General features: G+C 46.1%; 2 protein-coding genes across 4 annotated transcripts in view; both read right to left on the bottom strand.

Annotated features, from left to right (window-relative positions):
* Positions 1-24,099, bottom strand: part of LOC122210148 (zinc finger protein with KRAB and SCAN domains 1) — a 106,796-nt gene that overhangs the window by 71,201 nt on the left and 11,496 nt on the right. The gene's annotated exons all lie outside the window — the stretch shown is intronic.
* On the bottom strand, positions 9,616-22,165 carry LOC122210279. The gene is made up of 3 exons (XM_042922903.1): positions 22,154-22,165; positions 21,465-22,097; positions 9,616-10,120 (listed from the first exon to the last, which is right to left on the bottom strand). The coding sequence occupies exons 1-3, from the start codon at positions 22,163-22,165 to the stop codon at positions 10,010-10,012; spliced, it is 756 nt and encodes a 251-aa protein (XP_042778837.1). The 3' UTR covers positions 9,616-10,009.

The raw sequence follows: 24,099 nt of genomic DNA, 5'->3' as shown, positions 1-24,099 counted from the left end.
CCTTAACCAACTGAGCCACCCAAGCACCCCATATTGTTCTTTTAATCATAATCTTAACTGGAAGAGGGAATAATGGCACTTACATCAGTATGGGGGAAAAGAGACAAGTAAATAATCCAAGAAGACCCTTTCCCAGTGGCACTATGGGAAAGGCAAAACATCTTTGTTCATGATCATTGAAGACCTCTCTGATTATTTCCTAAGGACAGATTCCAAGAAATGAGGGTTGCCAGGCCCACAAATAGTCAGAGGGTCTACATGAAATAGTGCTGGTGACCCTAAGTTTGCTGTTGGCAAGTGACCTCAGCTAATGAGATCAGATGACATCCGTACAAGGGTTTTGAAAGAACTCCAAGTACCGCTAAATGTAATGATTTACTATTACAAAGCAATACCGTACCTAAGGCCTGGCAGGCTGCCCTGAACAAATAAAAGTTTCTGAAGAGCTCTCCAGAAACTGTGGGCTCCCAAGGTTGACTTCTGTGATGTGAAAGCTGGTGGGGTTAAGACTAATGGGGGGCATCCCTAACAGGCTGCTGACACTAGGCACTAGGGCCCTTGGGGGTGTTTCCTCAAATGAAAGTCTAGTGACATCCTGTCGTGAGCTCCTCAGGGTTGTCCCTATGGGGGCCAGGTGTGCCCTGGGTTTATAGTGAGAATCTGTTTGATTCAGTTTTATACCCAGGAATATTAATACATTGGGGTCACTATAAACTAGATTTAGCTAGCGGGATGCCTGGCTGGCTCAGTTGGTGGAGCACCCAACTTTTGATCTTGGGGTTGTAAGTTTGAGCCCCACACTGGGTGTGGAGATTACTTAAAAATAAAATCTTAAAAAAAAAAGATTAAAAAATTTTTAGCTAGGGGCGCCTGGGTGGCTCAGTCGGTTAAGCGTCCGACTTCAGCTCAGGTCACGATCTCGCGGTCTGCGAGTTCGAGCCCCGCGTCGGGCTCTGGGCTGATGGCTCAGAGCCTGGAGCCTGCTTCCGATTCTGTGTTTCCCTCTCTCTCTGCCCCTCCCCCGTTCATGCTGTGTCTCTCTCTGTCTCAAAAATAAATAAACATTAAAAAAAATTAAAAAAAAATTTTTTTAGCTAGAGATCTTTTGGGTCACCCAGATAGTGTGATTTCAGGTACCAAATCTTTGTGAGGGTGGCATTGTGCTGAGGAATTTTCCAAGGCCCAAATAGCCACATATCCCCATGGTTTTCTTCTTTGGTGTGGATTTTACTCTTTTTTTTTTTTTTTAAACATTTTATTTTACTTTTTGAGAGACAGAAAGAGACAGAGCATGAGCAGGGAAGGGGCAGAGAGAGAGGGAGACACAGAATCCAAAGCAGGCTCCAGGTTCTGAGCTGTCAGCACGGAGCCTGACGCGGGGCTGGAACCCACGAACCAGGAGATCATGACCTGAGCTGAAGTCCGATGCTCAACCGACTGAGCCACCCAGGTGCCTCGATTCACCTTTCAGGGTGTTGTCCTTAGAGGTTCCTAGCTTTAGGCAGAAGGCTCAGGTCCCTGGTTTTGTCTCCTATCCCCCTGGTGTGTCACCTGTTAAAACCCATGTTCTGGGCACCAGAGATGAGCAGACACTCTAGGGAAAAGTCACTCTACAGTGTGCTTATCCCTCTGGATTGCTGCTGTCATTTTTTTCTGGCCTCCAAGGGATTCCCTTACTTTCCCACCAGCCCATTCACACGTTAGTAGAAGATGCTTTTTTGCATGGAACCCATCATTTGTCAGTGTGCTATATGGGGAGGGTTTCTCTGCTCATCTTGGCTGCCATATGGCCAGAAGGGGAAGTCCAGGAGGATGTATATTTAAGACTTGCAAGTCTGAAAAATTATAGATGGCGTGCCTGGAGTAAAACAGGGTTGATGATTACATCTCGGAACACTAAAATGAAGAGGCTCGAGCAGGGTACAAAGGAAAAATACCTGGAGATTCTGCTTTTATAGAGAAGATAGTGTGTTTATGGATCTTATTCCAAGGGGACAAGTCCTCCGTGAGTGCTTGCAAAATGAATGGGAGGCAGGTAAGGGCAGAATCGGATGGGGTTTTTAGTTGGTTGAATAACCAGACCCAAGTTATATTGGCAAATTCACAGCAACTTAAAAAGAAATTAATGTTTTATTTATTTTCGAGAGAGAGAGACAGAGCACTAGTGGGGGAGGGGAAGAAGGCGAGGGGGGCCCAGAATCTGAAGCAGGCTCCAGACTCTGAGCCAGCAGCACAGAGCCTGACACGGGGCTCAAACTCGTGAACCATGAGATCATGACCCGAAACTGAAGCTGGATGCTTAACCGACTGAGCCCCCCAGGCGCCCCTTACAAATTCACAGCAACTTTGAATGCACCCTCCAGAGCAGCTACTACTGGGTTCCGCCCTGTTTCCTATTCAACGGGATCCTCTTATATATGCTGTATACGAACTGTTTCCTGTTTTACCAATGTTATATATAGGAATGTTGGTGACAGAAAGTTAGATTTGTGTATGACCGAGGCTAACAGTGTTAACTTGCGTGTTGAAGGTGGAAAAGCAAGCCCTACACCCACACCCCAAATAGGGAATGGGTGAGTTAAAATCTAACAGAGCCAAATGTTCTGCATCCAGATGGAAAAGTCTACAACACATCCCTGTGGCCACCATCCAAGACGGAACATCAGCCTGGAAAAAATAAGTCAGAAAGGACTGGATGTGGAAGATGTGGCTTTTTGACAGCAAGAGTGGTGAACAAGGCTCGGGGCTCTCCATGGACTGTAAACTCCAAATGAGCCAAGAATGTGGTTCAGTAACAGTTGAGCAGCTCTTGGGCTCCGTGGACAGCAGCACAGAGTCCGAACATGAAGTGAGAGGTCCACATGAAGTGGACCATGAAGTGACCTACCTCCACAATGGTCAGGCTACCTGGGTGCAGGGCCTTGCCTTCTGGGCACCAGAACAAGCCAGAGTGCAGGGCAGGAGGGTTAGCAACACGGGAAAGCGGCAATGGAAGCTTCTCCCCTAGGGTTCTGCCAGAAGTTCAAGGTCGGCTTAGGCTGAATGGGGAGCCTCTGAGGGAGACTGGGTTAGTCTGCTGGGGTGCCATGACAAAGTACCATGGGTAGGTGTGGGGGTGTCTGGGTCTCAGTCGGTTAAGCATCCAACTTTGGCTCAGGTCATGATCTCACGGTTCTATGGGCTCAAGCCCCACATCAGGCTCTGTGCTGACAGCTCGGAGTCTGGGACCTGCTTCGGATTCTGTGTCTCCCTCTCTCTCTGCCCCTCCCCCACTCGTGCTCTGTCCCTCTCTTTCTCAAAAATAAATAAACAGTAAACAAAACAAGACAAAACAAAACACCACAAAGTACCATGAACTGGGCAGCTTCAACAACAGACATGCATCGTATAAAGTCTGGAGACTAGAAATCCAAGATCAAGGTGTCAACAGGATTCATTCCTTGGCTTATAGATGCCTGTCTTCTGTCTTTCCTGTCCATCTGTCTTCACATGGCCTTCCCTTGTGTGTCTGTGTCCCAATGTCCTCTTCTTTCTTTCTTTCTTTTTTAATTTTTTAATGTTTATTTGTTTCTGAGAGGGAGAGAGCGGGAGAGGGGCAGAGAGAGAGGGAGACACAGAATCCGAAGCAGGCTCCAGGCTCTGAGGAAACGTTCAGCACAGAGCCTGAAGCAGGGCTCGAACCCACGAACCATGAGATCACGACCTGAGCTGAAGTCAGATGCTCAAATGACTGAGCCACCCAGGCACCCCCTAATGTCCTCTTCTTTTAAGGAGCCCAGTCCTATTGGATTAGGGCTCACCCAGTGACTTTTTTTTTTTTTTTTTAGATTTTATTTTTTTTATTTTATTTTATTTTTTTTAAATTTTTTTTTTAACGTTTATTTATTTTTGAGACAGAGAGAGACAGAGCATGAACGGGGGAGGGGCAGAGAGAGAGGGAGACACAGAGTCTGAAACGGGCTCCAGGCTCTGAGCTGTCAGCACAGAGCCCGACGCGGGGCTCGAACTTGTGGACCGTGAGATCATGACCTGAGCCGAAGTCGGACGCTCAACCGACTGAGCCACCCAGGCGCCCCTTAGATTTTATTTTTAACTAATCTCTACACCCAGGGGCACCTGGGTGGCCCAGTCGGTTAAGTGTCCAACTTCAGCTCAGGTCATGATCTCATGGCTTGTGAATCAAGCCCTGCATCAGGCTTACTGCTTTCAGCACAGAGCCTGCTTCATGCTTCAGATCGTCTGTCCCTTCTTTCTCTGCCCCTCCCCTGCTGGTTCTCTCTCTCTCTCTCTCTCAAAATAAATAAATAAACTTAAAAAAAAGTAATCTCAAACTTACAACCCCAACACCAAGAGTCACACACTCCATCAACTGAGCCAGCCCCTGTCCTTAAGTAATCTTTGAGATATAATTGACATAGGACATTATATTAGTTTCAGGTGTGCAACATAATGATTTGATATAGGTATATATTGCAATGTGATCACACTAATAAGCCTGTCTAACATCTGTCACCATAGTTACAATTTTTTTTTCTTGTGATGAGAACTTTTAAGATCTACTTTCTCAGCAACTTTGAAATAGTCAGTATAGTGCAATTATAGTTGCCATGCTGTCCATCATGTCCCCATGACTTATTTATAACTCGAAGCCTGTACCATTGATCCCCTTCACCCATTTTGCTCAACCCCCTGCTTTGCCCCTCTCTGGCAACCACCAATCTGTTCTCTGTACTTATGAACTTCGCACTCCCTAGATTCCACACAGAAGTGAGATCATACATATGCTACTTGTCTTTCTCTGTCTGATTTATTTCACTTAGTATAATGCCCCCGAGGTTCATCCATGTTGTCCCAAATGGCAAGATTTCATTCTTTTTAATGCCTGAATAGTATTCCACTGTGTCTATCTGTCTGCCTGTCTCTCTCTCATCACATTTTCTTTATCCATTCATCCACCTGTGGACACTTAAGTTATTTCCATGTCTTGGTTATTGTAAATAATGTTGAAATGAATATGGGGGTGTAGATATCTTTTAGAGTTAGTTTTAAATTTTAAACATAGGGATTCTTGTCTTTATGCTTAAAACAGTGGTTGAATTGTAGCAAGGTGACTAGAGGGAGGAGGAAGTCAAGTCCAGCTTGGTTCTGCTCAGCTGGGACCATTGATGATCCTCCTACAAGTGAACTCCCCCCCTGTTTACAGGCCTATTCATATCAGGGAAGGATATGATCACTGGATCTCAGCAGAGATCACACTGGAAGGTCACTATAGGATTCAGATGGCCTTGGTTCTAACCTTGTGTGTACTATGCACTCTCAGTCTAGTTATGTAACCTCTTGGGGCTTCAGTTTCTCTGTAAAACTGGGATTAATTATAACTGCATCTACTCCATCAGGTGGTCAAGAGGCTCTAGTTGAGTTGACTGGTATAAAGCCACTGGTGAGGTGCCTGGCATGCCGTGAACTATTGTGGTTAACTAGTAATGCCATTGTTACGGTGATTATATATTTGGACTCACTCACATGGGACACAAGATGAGTTCAGGGCTCTGGGCTGTTGAATGATCCTTGAACTAGGCTGCACGTGTAGGCCCATCTGCCAGCTCTTTCCTGCCTGTATGTCAGTGCCCAGGCATCTCTGTCTACATACAGCACACAAAGGTGCCAGGGATATATAGGAGAGCTCGGTACAACTCCAGTGGCTCTGACAGGCATCCAGCCAGGACAGGGTGGCCTTCCTCACCCTTTAAGAACCAAAGTCAAGAAGACAGTGATACCACTGGGCTGTGTTCCCGGGTCTTGCTTTCATTCGCCCAATTCATATGCAAATTTTGCATGACCTTCTTTGAAATTCCGGGACTCAACCATACAACATGTTACTAAGACTTCTCTGATCATTGGAGTGTCAATCACTGGCAAATTGAGAGTCATTTATAGCAGTGCCTCCCCCAGATTACCTTTGGTAAAGGCCAAATGGCAGAGGAGAGAGATATATGGCACAGAGATGGATCTCAGAGTTGGGCCAGAACCTGGGGAGCAGCTGAACTAACCCCAGGGCTTCCTCTAAACATCTGAGTAGTGTGTAAAGGAGGAGGATCCTCATCGCTGCAAGAGAATTGCAGCGTAAAGAAACACATTGTGGATGTATAGACACGTCCAGGCAGCACGGGGTGGCTGGCCATGGAGTGAACTGTCATTCATGACCACGTGGTCCTTAAGCTTACAGTTCCAGGAGTCACAGTCTGATTTCAACAATCGATGACAGGCACTGAATGTCAAGAGAGAATAAGGCAGGACACAGTAGAGGGCTAATTGGAATTTCTAGAGGACTTTGCAATAGGAAGAACACTTGAAAACTTACAAATAGCATTTTATCAGGAAAGTAAGGAAAGGCAGGTTGGTTGAAAGAATGATGGCAGGCAGACTTCAGATGCCTTGGACACGAAGACCAAAAGAAAACCAAACAGTTTACGCAGTTTAGGCAGGAGATGAACGGAGATCTGGTGGGGAGGGGGAGCTAACTTCAGAATGGGGCTCTGTGTGAAAGTATGTCAGCATGTACGTATGCAAGAGTACTTTGCTGCAAAACACAGCAACACATTGGTCATTATAGAAGGGTGGTCACTGAAGGATAGATGGGCAAGAAGAGAGAAGAGCCAGGATTTGATCGTGGCAGGAAAGAAAAGACCAGAAGTTGAGTGTGGTGGCCCGGTCAGTTGCAGGGGCTGGGCTAAGGGTGGTGGAAACAGAGCTGAGAAGTTTTAATCAGTCACACAGGTCACAGCAATTTGCATTGGGCAGGACTTAAGGGACAGAGGTGAAGAGAGAAAGGGGGAAGCTGAGCATGACGCCCACTTGGGTGGTTGGTGTTTGGGGTTATCAAAGGGAGGCTAATGAGCTAGGAAGAAGCATGGAGGATGGTAGGTGGAACCCAGGCAGTGGCTTCAGGGAGACACATTGCCCGTTTGGATGCAGCAAGCCACAGCCCAAGAGGAGACGGCGGTGAAGGAGCTTGGAGGAAAGTTTCAGTGATTCTGTAACTCCCTCCCTTGCCTCCATGACTTCACTGGTGGCAGTACAGTGTGTATGTTACACATGACTTCACGCAGTTGGTCCCCAGCCTCTCTATTCACTGGACCCCGGGGAATGCCCCATCGGGGATACCCAGGGACCGGTCCATGGTCCCTGCATAGTACCCTTGAGGCTCAGCGCCTCATCCCCTGTGGTTTCCGCCACGTCACTGAGATGCAAGGCTGCCTCCCAGAAGCCACTGTGGTGAGGTGGTTACATGTTGGAATAAGCTCTCTGTGTATCTCTCTTTACAGACAGATGGGGAGGTAAGCGGACTCCATGAAAAAAGAACATGCAAACTGGAGTCACTTGGCTTCTGCCTCTTACTGGGTGTGTGGTTTTGTGCAAGCAACTTGACCTTTCAAACCGTCTACTCCTTATCTGTGAAATAGGGATGATTCTGGCCATGGCTACCCACTCCGCTGTCTTGAGGATCATGCAGACTGGTAGATATGACAAGCTTTATCAATTACTATTATTTTTTTAAATTTTTTTTAACATTTATTTATTTTTGAGACAGAAGAGACAGAGCATGAATGGGGGAGGGTCAGAGAGAGAGGGAGACACAGAATCCGAAACAGGCTCCAGGCTCCGATCGGTCAGCACAGAGCCCGACGCGGGGCTCAAACTCACAGACCGCGAGATCATGACCTGAGCTGAAGTCGGATGCTTAACCGACTGAGCCACCCAGGTGCCCCTCAATTATTTTTTTAAATTTATTTTTTAAGTGATCTCTACACCCAACATAGGGCTCAAACTCACAACCCCAAGATTAAGAGTTGCATGCTGTATCAACTGAGGCACCCCTGGCAATGCTTTTTAAACCACAATGTACCTAATAAGTGGCAAACCTCACCATTCTGTAAATGCTGAAAACTGCATTTCTCCCTACCTTGCAAACTATAGCTGGGGGAAAGATCCTGGACCATTTATTTGGTGTGGGTCTGGATTAAAGGAAAACAAAAATAACAGTATTTTTTTTTAAACAGTTTTTTTTTTTCCAAATTGTCCACATTCACTCTGAAAGAAGAGACACTCATCCCAGCAAGCTCACTGTCAGGGGCTGCCTCCCCAGAGGCCCTGAAACACAGATAGTGCCTGACCTGCAAATGCTCTCCTGCTCAGCCAGAGAACAGCCAGATGGCTATTGCCACCTCCCTTCCTGTGCAAACACCTCTCACCCAGCCGAGTAAACAGGCCTCCCTGGGTAAAGAGGTGCCTCCATGCTGCTTCTGTGTGGTGTAGCCCAGAAACAGGGAGGCTGATCCACAGGCTTGGGCTGTGTTTTCAGTCAGGGCCCCCAAGCCACAGGATCATCTGTCTTGGCTCCTTCTCTGTGTAAACAGGGCTGGCAGCCCATGTGGTTTGAGTATAGCCAGGGCCCTCCTCTCACTCCTCCCGGTGCAAACAAATTACAAAGAATCTTTGTAACTGTCCAGTGGAGTGGCTCAGCCCAGAGGAAGGGAGCCTGCGCTGGGAGGGGGCCAGGGTGGAGCCGGGGGTGCTGGGGGAGGCCCAGGGGCGGTGTCCACAACATCCCCTGTGCCATTTGATGGCACAGCTTTGCTCTGTCTAACCCCCAGAGGAGAGGGTCTGTCACCTGCAGCACAAACCCGGGGGCTGAAATTAAGGGAGGCAACAGAGCTAATATCCCCCAGCCCCAACACCTTCCCTACTGTAGCATTTCAGGTGTGGTTAAAAAAAAAAAAAAAGGACTGAGCCTGGGCGGTTCAGTCTTGATTTCAATTCAGGTCATGATCTCACAGTTGGTGAGTTCAAGCCCCTCATTGGGCACCACACTGACAGTGCAGGGCCTGCTTGGGATTTTCTTTCTCTTTCTCTCTCTGCCCCTCTTGTATTCACTCTTGCTCTCTCAAAAAAATAAATAAATAAATAAATAAATAAATAAATAACTTAAAAAAAAAAAATAAAAAGGACTAAGCCCCCCTCTTAAAGCAGTGCAGGATGGGGGTGGCTCAGTGGATTGAGCCTTTGACTCTTGATTTCAGCTCAGAGGTTCTCATGATCTCATGGTTCATGAGTTCGAACTCTGCACTGGGATTCTCTCCCCGGATCTCCCCGCACCCCCCTCCAAAATAAGTAAACTTTAAAGAAAAAAGCAGTGCAGGATAGAAGAAAGAATATTAGTTTGGGAGTTGAAAAACAAACTACTCCTGTCTCCACCCCTAATGAATGAGCTGTGTGCCCTCTGGATGGTGATACCTTAACCTCTCTTGAGTTTCCTGCCTGGATAAATTAGAATTATACTAATTGCCATATCTGGAGCCCCTCGATGTGACAGAGACTTTGGTAATGTTAATTTATCAGTCCACCCAACTACCCAGTGAGGTGGGAATGACTGTCGCCACTTTAGAGATAAAGAAAGCGAGACTGGCTGGCAGAGCTGACGCGCCAAGACGCATGTGACGTGGGGGAAGTAGGTCTTCTCTTTGCCAACGCCCCATTCAGCCCCTGCAACTAAGAAAGGCAGGACTTCTTTCCTTGATGTGAAAGCGGAGACTAGGCAGGTACTGGACCGCTTAGAACAGTCTTTATTGCTGGAAACAGAGGTTCTTACGCAGATAAGCGCAAGGCCTGGGAGTCAGGGCTCTGGCTCCGAGCAGCCACCTTTCCCCGAGGTCTCTTCCTCTGGGACTCATTTATCACCTTGGTTAAAATCCAGGGAAAGAGAACAATCAACAACTTGTTCCACTCGCGGGGCGGGGGGGAGAAACTGGCAGCAAATCCTAGAGTCGCTGTTACCACCAGTTCTGTTCCAAGGCAATTCCTAAGTGTCTAAATTTCCATGGCACATTTTGGAGGCTGCATGAGGGAGGGAGAGGACCTGCAGCCCTTATACCTACAGGCAAAAATGAGCGCTGGGAGGCTTTGCTAAGGGGAAGGGGAAGACAGCTTCAGAGGATTTTGACAGACATCTCTAGACCATCATATTCCAGGAAGGGGATCCATACGCTTCTGCCACTGGGTCAAACGCAGCTTGCCACTTGCTTTTGTACAGCCAGAGATCTAAGAATTTTATGTGTTTACACTGTTGGGAAAAAAAATAAAAAGAAGAATTGTTTGTGACATGTGAAAATTTCGTTAAATTCAAATTTGAGTGTCCATAAATAAAGTGATTTTGGAATGCAGCCACATGCCTTCATTTACATAGAGTCTGTGGTTGCTTCTGTGCTACGGTGGCAGAGTTGAGTAGTTGTGACATCAACCATGTGTCCCAAAAAGCCTAAAATATTTACCATCTGGCCCTTTCCAAAAAAGAAAAAAAAAAGAGAAGTTTGCTATCTCCTGTTCTAGGAAAAAGCATGTGCCTGGGGGGAGGGCATCACCATTCTGGAGGTACAACTTATTGACTCCCTCATCTCAGTTGTGCCTGGGGTCCCCAGGGCCAGTTAGGTCTGGTTGGTAGCCTGAGGGGTGTGGGCTCTCAGACCGGAGGAGGTAGGTTGTGGTCGGTGAATGAGTAGTCAGACCTGGCCTCCTCTGCCGAACCCTTCAAAAGTCAAGTCCTTTCCTCCCCCTCCAGAGTGCTGGTAGTCAGGCTTGGGCTCCTCAGGAGGGAGACTGGAGGGTTTTCCCCTGGAGACACTAACCAAGAGACAAGATCTAGACGCTGACAGTCGAGTCTAGTTCCCACCAGGCCCTCTAAGGGAAGCTCATTGTGGACAAATCCTGCCCACGTGCAGAGCCTTCCACGGAGCTTCCCAGAGTCCCGCACTGACGTGTGAATGGAGAGCCAAGATGTTTGAGGGAAGCCCTTATCATCTTTTTTTAAAGATTTAATTTTTAAGTAAACTCCACACCCAACATGGGGCTCAACTCACAGCCCTGAGATCAAGAGTCGCACGCTCTTCCACCTGAGCCAGCCAGGTACCCCAGGAAAGCCCTATCTTAAGGCTAGGTGTGGTGAGGTCCAGGTTTTGGGACCCATCAAGGAACACAGGACAGAGACGTGGCAGTGTTGCACCACATGTTTTACTGGGTGGAGCTTGCACAGGATTGCATGAAAGGGGCCTTACAGAGACAGTGGCAGCCCCCGGAGGGGGGGTAAGGCAAAGGACCACTCAGGAGAGAGGGGTCTAGGACAGAGGACTTGCATGTCTAGGTGACATTGCTCAGCAGCATGGTGGGGAGATTCTGGGTCAGAATCCCCTAAGAGCAGCATTGACCTGGTGGCTTTTTATAGCCCCTGGGTTTGTCTTATCCATGGCTAGCTGATGTTGGGTGCAGTTTTACAAAGCAGGCAGGCCCTACATGGCTAAAAATATGCTTGTGCGGGCTATATTTAAAGCAATAGGATGTGTAAGAATTTGAGTTTAGCACCGGTGGGCTCTGAGCCTGCTGTGAAGTAAACAACACAGGGGCCATCTTTAGCTTATTTATGGAACAGCCGGCAGAGCAAGAGAAAGACCAGGAAACCTGTGATAATGAGGGAGCAGAAGGAAACATTTAATCAAACAACCTCTGCGGTTAATGTCTGCAGAGATAGGAGAAGAAATTGCAGGATGCTCTAAAAAAGGAACAGTCAGAAAACAGAAAGAGTATTTTGGAAATAACGTTAGTGCAAAAATGAAAAGTTCATTAGAAGAGAAGGTTAAGGGGACGCCTGGCTAGCTCAGTCAGTGGAGTGTGCAGCTCTTGATCTCGGGGTTGTGAGTTTGAGCCCTAGGTTGTATGTAGAGATTACTTACAAGTAAAATCTTAAGGGGTACCTGGGTGGCTCAGTTGGTTAAGCCTTCGACTTCAGCTCAGGTCATGATCTCACGGTCTATGAGTTTGAGCCCCACGTTGGGCTCTGTGCTGACAGCTTGGAGCCTGGAGCCTGCCTCAGATTCTGCGTCTCCCTCTCTCTGCCCCTCCTCTTCTCACGCTCTGTGTCTTCGTCTTTCTCAAAAATAAATAAACATTAAAAATTTTTAATAAAAAAATAAAATCTTAAAAAAAGAGAGAGGGAGAAGGTTAAGGAAATATGCCAGCAAATAGAACAAAAAGACAAAGAGATTGAAAACATGAGTGAGCGCTCTCTTCAGCACATATACTGAGAATGTGAGTGAAAAACATGTGGAAATTAGAAAGTCAACCCAGGAGGTTCCACAGCTGAATTTCAGGAATTTTGGAGAGAGAAGAAAGTGAAGTGGGGGGAAATCATCAACAAAAGAGTGTAGGGAAATGTCACAGAAATACAGAACACGTACAGCCTGCTGAATGCTTAGCAAGAAGGAATTTGGGAAAGAAAGAAACAAAACCTCACCAATGTGAAATTTACTACCCCAAAGTATCCAGAAACAAACAAAAGAGGTCTCATCTAAAGGACTAAGACTCAGAATCCCAAGTAGGCACCCAGCACAGAGCCCCATGCAGAGCTTGATCTTACGACCTGAGCCAAAATCAAGAGTCTGATTAACCGAGTGAGCGACCCAGGTGCCCCTGCTCCTGATTTCTTAACTGCAACACTGAAAATTAGAAGACAAAATTCCAAGGAAGAATAATATCAAAACTAGAATTTTATACCCAAACTAAAGAAAGAGTAACGAGGACAGCAAAAGGGAAGTTTCAGTTATGCAAAGTCTCAAAATATTTACTCTATGGGCACACTGTCTCAGGAAGTTTATGGAAGGATGTGTGTCAGCCAAAGAAGGTGTACTCAAGAGAGAAATTGCCGGGGTGGGGGAGGGGGGCGCCTGGGTGTCTCAGTCAGTTAAATGTCTGACTTTGGCTTGAGCCATGATCTTGCTGGTCCAGAGTTCGAGCCCCACATCGGGCTCTGTGCTGACAGCTCAGAACTTGGAGCCTGCCTCGGATTCTGTGTCTCCCCCTCTCTCTGCTCCTCCCCTGCTTGTGCTCTGTCTCTATCTCTCAAAATTAAACAAACATTAAAAGAGAGAGAGAAAGAGAGAGAGAAATGGGATCCGGCAGCAGTAGGAGACCCAGCATGGGGTGGGGCTGGGTGTGGGTCCAGGGCTCCCTGGGGTGCTGCTGATGGGAGACAGGTGTCCTGAGGTGACAGGTGTGTGGCAGCTGGGACAGCAGCCAGGTCATTGGGGAGCAAGAAGAAAGAGCTCCAGGATTTATCTTTTCCCTATTTTTAAAAAAATATTTTATGGGGCATCCAGGTGGCTCAATCAGTTGAGCGTCCAACTTTTGAATTCAGCTCAGGTTGTGGCCTCACAGTTCATGGGTTCGAGCCCTGCATGGGGCTCTGTGCTGACAGTGCAGAGCCTGATTGGGATTCTCTCTCTCTCTCTCTCTCTCTCTCTCTCTGTTCCTCCCCCACTTGTGCTCCCTCTCCTTCAAAATAAATACAGAAACTTAAAAAAAAAAACTTAAAAATATTTTTATTTTTTGGGTGCCTGAGTGGCTCAATCGGTTAACTGTCTGACTTAGTTTCAGGTCATGATCTCATGGTCTGTGACTTTGAGCCCCGTGTTGGGCTCTCTGCTTTCAGCACAGAGCCCACTTCAGATCCTTTGTCTCCCTCTCTCTCTGCTCCCCCCCCAAATAAATAAACATTAAAAAAAAGATTTTATTTTTAGATAATCTCTACACCCAGCATGCTTGAACTTACAACCCCCAGATCAAGAGTCACATGCTCTGCTGACTGAGCCAGCCAGGTGCCCCAAAAGGGCTCCAGGATTTTTCTAAAGAGGAACATACATGGCTGTACTCAGGTTATAGATCAAACTGTTCTCAAAACCTAAAAAAGACATTTTAGCTCCTATGGAAAAGGACTCTTTTGCATTTCTTAAACCACTCCCCACCGCCTTTTTTTGTTTTGTTGTTGTTTGGCGGTTTTATTTTTTTTTTTAAAACAAGACAAAATCAAATTTAATAGGTATACTTATGGGGAATCCACACAGATAGGAAATTCTGAAGACAGGGAGGCCACATGAAGCTTATATGAGCTCAGGAAAGAGGTAAGGGTCTGAGGACACAAAGGGGAGAAAAGTCAACAGCAAGAAGGTGAAAGGAGATGTTTGGAAAAACTAGATGGCTCTTTTGGGCACATGAGCTCCATTGGTAAAGGTTGGGAGGGTGGCTGTTAATACTCTGCCCAGTGCAGGTTTTCCTTTCCAATGTGAATTTACACGGTTATGGGGGAGGCAAAGTGCTTTTTCTGCATCTGCTGGGTTTTTATTAATTTTAACTTGGAATAATCTTTATGCCAAAGTGGCACATTTTGGGGTGTCTCATCCTGCACCCCTTCAACTCCTCCATCTGGAACTTTCCTGAAACTTCCACATGTTACAAGTTGAGCTGGCAAATAGTTGGTCTCCTTGAGCAAGTCTTGGTCCTGACGGTAGGCCAGTTTAGTTCATTTGAAGAGGCGGTGATTGAAGAGGCTGTTTTGGAAAAGCAATCAAGTCCTGATGGTTTCCCATGTCATTTGTCATCCGTGCACCTATTTGGTAATAGGAAGAAGACAGAACTTCCTGTAAAGAATATTCTGTCATCTCTGGCTATCCCTGAATGCAAGATCACACTACTTTGTCTTAAACACTCTATTTTCCCTTTTTTACACTATGTAGTGAAACTTCTCCAAATGCACAGAGCTCCTGGGCTTTCCAGTCGGCCTGGGGCCTATTATAAAATGCAAAGCGCAGGCCTGGGAGAGCTGGGGTGCTTCTAGCCAGCCATGCTGAAGCCCAATTAGTCCTGTCGTCCCATCCATTGGCGGTTAAGAACTTGAAACACAGCTGTTGTCTTCATTCCAGAGAGGAAAAGCAGAGTCTCTATCTGGAGAAGGATTTTAGTGAAAAGAGCCTGAGCTTTGAACCTGAGTGGACTTGACTCTGCCATTCTGTAGCTGCCGAACGTTGGCAACTGTCTCTACCTCTGTTTCCTCCTTAAGGTTTCAGGCATGGTAATTCCAAGCTTGGGGAGCTGATATGAGTTTAAACATTGATGGCATCATGGATACAAAATATCTAGTAGAATCCGTGGTTGCCAGCAGGTGCTTGACACTTTGTGGCTGTTATACGTGTTACTGTTCCATAGTTTCCCAGGGCTTTCCTCTGTCCTGGCTCATTGATCCTTCAAGTATTATGTCCTACTTAAGGACAGACAGGGGTGCCTGGGTGGCTCAGTTGGTTAAGCATCTGACTTTGGCTCAGGTCATGATCTCATGGTTCATGAGTTCGAGCCCCTTGTTACGCTCTGTGCTCTTTGGATCCTCTGTCCCTCTCTCTCTGCACCTTCCCTGCTCATGTTCTCTACCTCTCAAAAATAAATAAACATTAAAAAAATAATTGGGGCGCCTGGGTGGCTCAGTCGGTTGGGCGGCCGACTTCAGCTCAGGTCATGATCTCGCGGTCCGTGAGTTCGAGCCCTGCGTCGGGCTCTGTGCTGACAGCTCAGAGCCTGGAGCCTGTTTCAGATTCTGTGTCTCCCTCTCTGTGACCCTCCCCCGTTCATGCTCTGTCTCTTTCTGTCTCAAAAATAAATAAACGTTAAAAAAATTTTTTTTTAAATAATAAAAACAGACAAACCAAAGCTCAGCAACAGGCTAGTATTATGGGGTGGCTCCTTTGGGGCATAGCATTATTGGGCAATGCTCTAACACAGAAAGAGCCCTTAGGAAGTGAACTTCCTTGAAAGAGCAATCATCTGCCAGTGGTTTTACCTCCAGTTCCACCTTTACAGCAGCAAACCATGTGGTTGAAAACAGACTGTGATTATGGACCTGGTCCCAGAAAGAGGGCATTTTAATGTTCCAGGTGGGACCAGAGGGATAAGTGATGACAGGAGACAGAGTGGATCCATGAAATAATGTTTGTATAACCATCGCCCAAAAAGAAATTGGAAAACAAGTGTGTATGAATCACTTCAGTCTTGTAAATCACTACATAAATGGGGTAAGAAATGTCAGGGTAGTAGTCTGCAATAAGGTTTGAGAAATAAGGACTTAGTCCAAGCAAAGGACAGATTTTGTTTGTTTTTATTTTTAAAGAGGCTTAGAGTTCCTCTTTAAACATTACAAAGTAAATATTTGTGTCAAACCGTGTTTTTAAAATGGCCTATGGAATGGGTTGTTCCAAGGATGGAATTTTAAACAAATTTAGACTTGAGTCACTTAGAAATCATGTTAAAAACCTCAGAGACTGTTATAATAACTGACATGAAAGCAAGATTCATGTCATTAATTGAGCAAATTATCGGTGTATATGAGGCTTCTGTTTACTTTTTCTTTGAAAAAGAAATGTACAGAAAACCTAAGAGAGGTTTCTTAGGTAGGATCATTTCATTGTGTAAAGGATGTTCATTATGTTGACCAAGTCAGGAAAAATGAGTTAAATCATATCCCCATAGGAAAGTGTCATACATTTTATTTTTTTAAACATTTTTTAATGTATTTATTTTGAGAGAGAGAGAGAGAGAGAGAGAGAGAGAGAGAATCCCAAGCAGGCTCTGAGCTGTTAGTGCAGAGCCTGGGGTGGGGCTTGAGCCTATGAACTGTGAGATCATTACCTCAGCAGAGATAACGAGTCAGATGCTCAACCAACTGAGCCACCCAGGCGCCCCAAGTGTCATACATTTTAGAAAGATTTCCATGCAGAGTGATTAGAAGTGTTATTTCTCGGGGGCACCTGGGTGGCTGGGTTGGTTAAGAGTCTGACTCTTGATCTCAGCTCAGGTCTTGGTCTCACGGTTTGTGAGTTCCAGCCCCGTGTTGGGCTCTGTGCTTATGGCATGGAGCCTGCTTGGGATTCTGTCTCTCCTTCTCTCTGCCTCTCTCCACGCAGTGCGTGCTCTCCCTCAAAATAAATAAATAAACATTAAAAAAAAAGAAGTATTATTTCTCAAAACATTAGGAAGAAGCCAATAAATGAGGGTTGGAAGCAGAAAAATTATTTACAACTGTAAAATATTACAAGAGTAAAATACTAACATATAAATGGTTATCTCTAATAAACAACACAAATACATTCCAATAGTCCATTTATAGATTGGCTCTTGGGAACTTGGAGCTTATTTTTCCAATGAAACAGTGCTGTAAGCATCAGTTATGTTCTCACAGAAGCTTAGCCAAAACAGAATGTAGCCAAAATGCCATATACCTGCGGTGGAAAATAGCAGAAGATGTTATTGCAGTTCTGGCATCTAAGTACAAAGGGAAAACAAAACAGCTGGGTTAGAAACAGTATTCATTTTGGGTCTCGTATTGGAGGAGTTGAACAAGACAACTGGAGAGGTTCTGAATGAGCACCCGTGTCATTTCACTTGGGAGTTATATGGTCTCTCTTTTTTCTTTTTTTAATTTTTTAGTGTTTATTTATTTTTGAGAGAGAGAGGCACACACACAGAGCATGAGTGGGGGAGGGGCAGAGAGAGAGGGAGACACAGAACCCGAAGCAGGCTCCAGGCTCCGAGCTGTCAGCACACAGCCTGACGTGGGGCTTGAACTCATGGACTCCAAGATCATGACCTGAGCTGGAGTCGGACACTTAACCGCTGAGCCACCCAGGTGTGCCTTGTCTTTTCTTCTTCTTTTTAAAGTTTTTAATGTTTATTTAATTTTGAGAGACAGAGCATGAGTGGGGGAATGACAGAGAGAGAGAGGGAGACACAGAATCCGAAGCAGGCTCCAGGCTCTGAGCTGTCAGCACAGAGCTGGACATGGGGCTTGAACTCATGAACCGTGAGATCACAACCTGAGCCGAAGTCGGATTCTAAACTGACTGAGCCACCCAGGCACCCCATTGTCTCTTCTTTTCTTAATATGCTTGTATCTCTGATTAACTGTTACTCAAATCAGCCCTGATTAGTGTTGTTCTTAGGCTCATAAGTGGAATGAAAAGGGTGAGATGGAAAAGGACAGTAACTTTCCTAAGGTAAAGCCGGGTGATGAAAAATGTCCCTATTGCAGGGACACAGAGAGGGAACTGCCTGACGTGGCACCCCTGAATGGTGGGCAGTGATGGGTAGAAAAGGGTGGTGCTGAGTGCATGGTTTCCCTTGGGTGGTGAGGAAGACGTGCCAGCTCAGACATGTCCGGCCCAACTCCTGCTTCCTGGTCAAAGCTTTCAGGGGTTGTGGATGGGAAGGGGTAGGGGCGTGTGAAGGGGGGTTGGGGGTCAGATGGGAAAGGAGGTGGCAGGTGCATCTGGCTACTGTCCTTATACAACATTTGTCAAGCAGGTCCTAGTAATTTAAGGATTACCCTGTACTGTATACACTTCAATCTCCTCCACTCACCCCGCTTTCCCCCACGTTTCCTCAGTTTCTGACAACCGTGCACCTCTGCTTTAGAAGTGGAAATTATTATCCATCATACCCGCTCCTGAGAAGTTAAGAAAAAATGTAGCTTGAGAGGTTATAAAAGGTCCAGAAGAAAGTGGTGACCAGATAGTCTGCTTCAGCTAGAATACATTCCTGGGATGTGAACGGTGCATAGACACTTGGTAGACGGGGGGAACGGTATTAGTGGAATGTGAAGTCACGTTGTTTTGTACACAAGTTTTCTCAGCACGTTAATGTTTTGCGCTGCTAGGCAACAGCCCCCCAAAGCAAAGCAAACTAACAAAGCTGAATTCAGCGAGCTGTGAGGCATTGGAGTACAGCAAACACCCTTCTTTCTTTCTGGTAGCTCAGGTGGTTACAGGCTTTATTTTGGAAAGGCTATTGCACGGTGGGCTTGAATCTTTGTGCTTTGCCCATATTTCCCTGATTCAAAGGCCTCCCTTTTTCATCTCAGCTACCTGCTCCTTTTATTTTACACTTAAAGAAATTTTTTTTTAAGTAGGCTCCGTGCCCATCGTGGGCTTGAACTCACGACCCCAAGATCAAGAGTCACATGGTCTATCGATTCAGCCATCCAGGAATCCCCTACCTGCTCCTTTTACTTTAAATGGTCTTCCCAGTTTTATTGGTATATAATTGACATATTGTATTAGTTTAAGGTGTACAACATAATGATTTGATATATGTATATATTGCAAAATAGTCACCACAATAAGTTAACATCCATCACCATGCATAGTAACAAGTTTTTTTCTTTTCTTTTAAAAAAAAATTTTTTTTTTTAATTTATTTTTTGGGACAGAGAGAGACAGAGCATGAACGGGGGAGGGGCAGAGAGAGAGGGAGACACAGAATCGGAAACAGACTCCAGGCTCCGAGCCATCAGCCCAGAGCCTGACGCGGGGCTCGAACTCGCGGACCACGAGATCGTGACCTGGCTGAAGTTGGACGCTCAACCGACTGCGTCACCCAGGCGCCCCTTTCTTTTAAAAAATTTTTAAATTTATTTTGAAAGCGAGAGAGCAAGAGCGAATGCGAGAAAGAGAATAAGCCAGGGAGGGACAGAGAAAGAGGGAGAGAGAAACCCAAGCAGTCTTTGCACTGTTAGCACAGAGATCTGAACCCATGAATAGTGAGATCACGACCTGAGTCAAAAGCAAGAGTCAGACGCTTGACTGACTGAGCCACCCAGGTGCCCCCCAAGTTTTTTTCTTGTGATAAGAACTTTTAAGATTAACTCCCGCAGCAACTTTCAAATATACAATACTATAGGCACCATACTATACATATACATCACATTCCCAGAAATTAACCTTGTACCTGAAAGTTTGTACCTTTGACCCATTTTCCCCAATCCCAAGCCTCTGGCAACCACCAATCTGTCTCTGTTTCTATGAGATTTTTGGGGGTTTTACATGTAAATGAGATCATATGGTATTTGCCTTTCTGTGTATGATTTATTTAGCATAATGCCTCTATCTAGGTCCATCTATGTTATTGCCAATGGCAGGATTTCCTTTTTTTTTTTTAATGGCTGATTAATATTCCATTTTAAATATATTATCTATATATCTCACATTTTCTTCATCCATTCATCTACAGATGGACACTGGGTTGCTTCCGCGTCTTGGCTATTGTAAATAATGTTGTGATGGACATATGGGTGTAGGTATCTTTTTGAGATAGTGATTTCATCGCCTTCAGATAAATATCCAGAAGTGGAATTGCTGAATCATATAGTAAAAGTAGGTAGCTATTTTAAGTCTTTTGAGAAAACCGTCATACTTCTCTGTCCTTCATAGTGGCTGCACTGATTTACACTCCCACTAACATTGCACAAGGGCTCCCTTTTCTCCGCATCCTCACCAGCATCTGTTATTGCTTATGTTTCTGAGGACAGCCGTTCTAACAGGTGTGAGGTGACATCTCATTGTCGTTTTGATTTGCATTTCCTGATGATTAGTGCTGTTGAACATCGTTTCACGTACCGGTTGGTCATTTGTATGTCTATCCTTTTATTTACTTATAGGTTTTTTTTTTTTTTTTTAAGTAATCTCTGTGCCCAATGTGGGGCTTGAACTCATGACCCTGATAGCACGAGTCACACGCTCCACCAACTGAGCCAGCCAGGGGCCCCCTATTATTTTCCTTTATTTTATTTTGTAAAGATTTTAAGTAATCTCTACACCAAACGTGGGGCTGAACTTACAACCCCACGATTTAGAGTCGCATGTTCCACCAACTGAGCCAGTCAGGTGCCCCAGGAACAAACAAAAGTCTTAAAAAGCCGAATAGAAACAAATCTAAACTGAGGAAACTGAGGACAAGTGAAGACACCAAGAAAAGTGCCAGATGTCTGAGCCGATACAAAAGAAAAAAAAAAAGTAACGAGTGACACCACTTCAAATCAAGTGCAGAAAGATACAGGGGGACTATACTATCCTACACTTCGCTATCCTATACCTGCACATCCTAACCTATCCTATAACCTATTCCACCCTATCTTCAGAGGACTCAGTGGTACCTGCCACACACATTGAGGTGGGTGCTTTTATCTCATTCACTTGTCCCTTTTAAATCTTACTATTATCCCTCCTTTAGAAACAAAGAATCTGAGGGTCAGAAAGGTTAAGAAAATTGCCCAAGGTCACACAGCTGGTAAGTGGCATTCAGATATCATTTTGCTATATTATCTCTAGAAAACAAACCCAGGGTTTTTTGTACTTTTTTTTCCTTTTTTTTTTTTTTTAAAGGGGCTTGGCTATTTCTTGCAGAAGTGGTTAAACAATCTCCAGGGCAGGGATCTGTGGTCACACACGATTCTTTAATCTCCACAACCCCGGCACAGAATAAACATTTATCAGGATGGTGTTGAAATATTTACCACGCTCCCGGCAGCTCTCCCCACCTTTTCACCTTTGTGCTTTTGCTCCAGCTCTATCTGGAACGTTCCAGGCTGGTAGGCATTTCCCCAGACCCAGCTCCTACCCCTCCTTGCAGTAGCAGCCCCCTTGCAAAGTCTTCCCTGTTCGGATCCCTGCCAAGTGGCGGGGCCCGGCGGGGAGGGGTGGGGGGTGGGGGGTGAGGTCTTCACCTGTGCTTCGGGAGGGGTGGGGGGTGGGGGGTGAGGTCTTCACCTGTGCTTCGGGTATCTCACGTTGTGTCAGGAGCACACCCGTCAGCTCCCTTGCTCGAGTGTCCCCGAGTGGGGCAGGCGAGAATCTGGCCTGAATCCTCCCTCCCCCTACTGCTAGCCCAGCGCTCGGGTTACTGTGTGCGCTGAAGAAGAAAACGCAAAGCTGACGGATCCAGGGCGCATTTCGCAGTTCAACCACCACTTCATTTTCAAAAGGACTTTCCCTGTGGAGCAACACGGATTTGGGAGGCAGCGCGGTCGGCCTGAATTCTGCAGCCAGGCGGAACGGGTGTGTGTGCGTGGGTAACCGTGGACACCGCCCCCTCCCCCCCCAACCCGCGCAAGTCTTTGTTAAGTTCCTCGCCTGCCCGGGGCACAAAGGGAAGGCGAGACCCGAATGCGCGCACAGGTGGAGACGCGGTGCCCGCAGGGCACTGCCGGGCCTTCTCCGGACCCCACAGGCCGCGCTGCGGTCTGGGTGACCCCTGCCTCTGCCCTGGGGTGGGGGTGGGGAACACCGAGTCACGTAAAGAGCGCACTGACGCTCCGGCCCGCCCCGGGCCGCAGTCTCCCGTCTCCCGCAGCCACACAAAGGCCGGAAGTGCGCCCGAGCTGGCCTGTGGAGGCGACCTCTCTAGGACTCAGGAGGCCCCAGTTCTCGGTGGTTCTCTAGGCCAGCGGGACGCGTACCGGTAGCGCCATGCCCTAGACCCGGACTCCCAGGGCGTGTTCCCAACTCCGGGGGCGGCAAAATGAATTAAAAGAAAAACAAAACAAAACAACGACAACAAAAACCTGGAGACCGAATCCAGCAAGTCGTGAGAGCGAATGTCCCCTTAAAATGTATCCAGGCCTGAGTTTCAGCTGAGGGGTCGGAGCACAGTGTATTCTTTATCACGGTGGCTGCCCCAGGAGGAGGGGGAGGGGGAGGGGAAGGGGGGGGGAGGAGGATGGGGAGGAAATGAGGCCTAGAGAAGGTTCTCTCCTGCTCAGGGTCTCCCGGTGACAGATTTAAGGCAGAACCCAGGACTTGTGCCACCGTGGCCTGTGCACTTGCCATTGCCCGGGGCTCCCTCTCATCTGAAATGAACACTGAAAATTAAAACCTACGAGTTCAAAATGGCAGGAAACCTCAAACAGTGTCAAAAACCGATCAAGTGGAGTGTGCAAGAGTTCAGAGAAGACCATCTCATACCCGTTAAAATGGCTACTAACAAAAAAAAAAAAAACCAAAACAAACAACAAGTGGTGGAAAGGATGTGGAGAAATTGGAACCTTTGTCCACCAGCATGGCTGGTGGGGATGTAAAATCTGTGCAGCCACTGTGGAAAACAGTATGGCAGCTCCTCAAAAAATTTAAAGGAAAATTACCATGTTATCCAAGCAATTTCACTCCTGGGTATAGACCCCAGAGAATTTAAAGCAGGGACCTGAAGAGATATTGTATGGGTTTGTTCATAGCAACATTGTTCAGGATAGCCCCAAAGTAGAAGCAAGCCAAGTGTCCGTCGATGAATGGATGAACAAAACACAGTACATACATACTATGGAATATGATTCAACCTTAAAAACGAAGGGAAAGTTTGACACTGATCCTACTATGGTAATCTTTTACAATATGTAATTGTATCAAATGGTCACACCATACACCTTAAACTTACATTGTATTATATGTTAATTATACCTCAACGAAAGAGGGGAATCTATTCTATTTAAAAAAATCACACAAAAGGGATGCCTGTCAGTCTCAGTTGGTTGAGCCTGGGTCTCTTGATCTCAGAGTCATGAGTTCAAGCCCTATGTTGGGTGTGGAGCCTATAAAAAATAATCACATTAGAAAAAAAAAATCACATTAGAGGAAAACCCTAAGACAGGAATTAATTTGGGAAAAATTTTAGGCAATGCCCAAATCTTGTTTAGTCTCACAAGAGGCACTCAAATCAGGACCCTCTGGAAAGTAGTAAGTGTGGCCAAACTCCAAGGCATTTATTAGGATTTCTTATACATCTGAGAATTTATGTTGGTCAGAAATCCTAGCAAAGGTGGAAATGCTTCCAGTTTAACTCAAGCCAAAAGAAATGTTAGAAAGGCTGCTCTGGAGGGGTGCCTGGGTGGCTCAGTAAGTTAAGCATCTGACTCTTGATTTCAAGAGATCTCATGGTTTGTGGGTTTGAGCCCTGTGTCAGGCTCTGTGCTGACAGCTTGGGGCCTGCTTGGGATTCTCTCTCCCTTGCTCTCTGCCCCTCCCCCACTCCTCTCTCTCTCTCTCTCAAAATAAACTTAGAAAAAAAAAAAAAAGGAAATTAGAGACCGAAGAAATAGCTGATTTAAAGGTTTACTTCATATGTTAGAAGTAGATCCCTCTGTCATACCATTTGCCACGTGTTGGGATTTTGTCTCAAAAGCCAGGCCTATTGATACAAGTATCTGGGTCCAACAGTCAGTTCTGGATGAATCCAAGCCCTCCTGTCCCTTAGCATAATAACCTCAAGCTTCATCTGTGTTGTAGCATGTGTCAGAATTTCCTTTCTGGGGTGCCTGGGTGGCTTAGTCAGTAAAGCATGTGACTCTTGATTTCAAGGTTGTGAGTTCAAGCCCCACACTGGGCATAGAGCCTACCTACAAAAAAAAAAAAA

The sequence above is a fragment of the Panthera leo genome, chromosome E3 (genome assembly GCF_018350215.1).
Source record: "Panthera leo isolate Ple1 chromosome E3, P.leo_Ple1_pat1.1, whole genome shotgun sequence".
Taxonomy (NCBI): domain Eukaryota; kingdom Metazoa; phylum Chordata; class Mammalia; order Carnivora; family Felidae; genus Panthera; species Panthera leo.
This window is presented reverse-complemented; position numbering and strand designations above follow the sequence as displayed.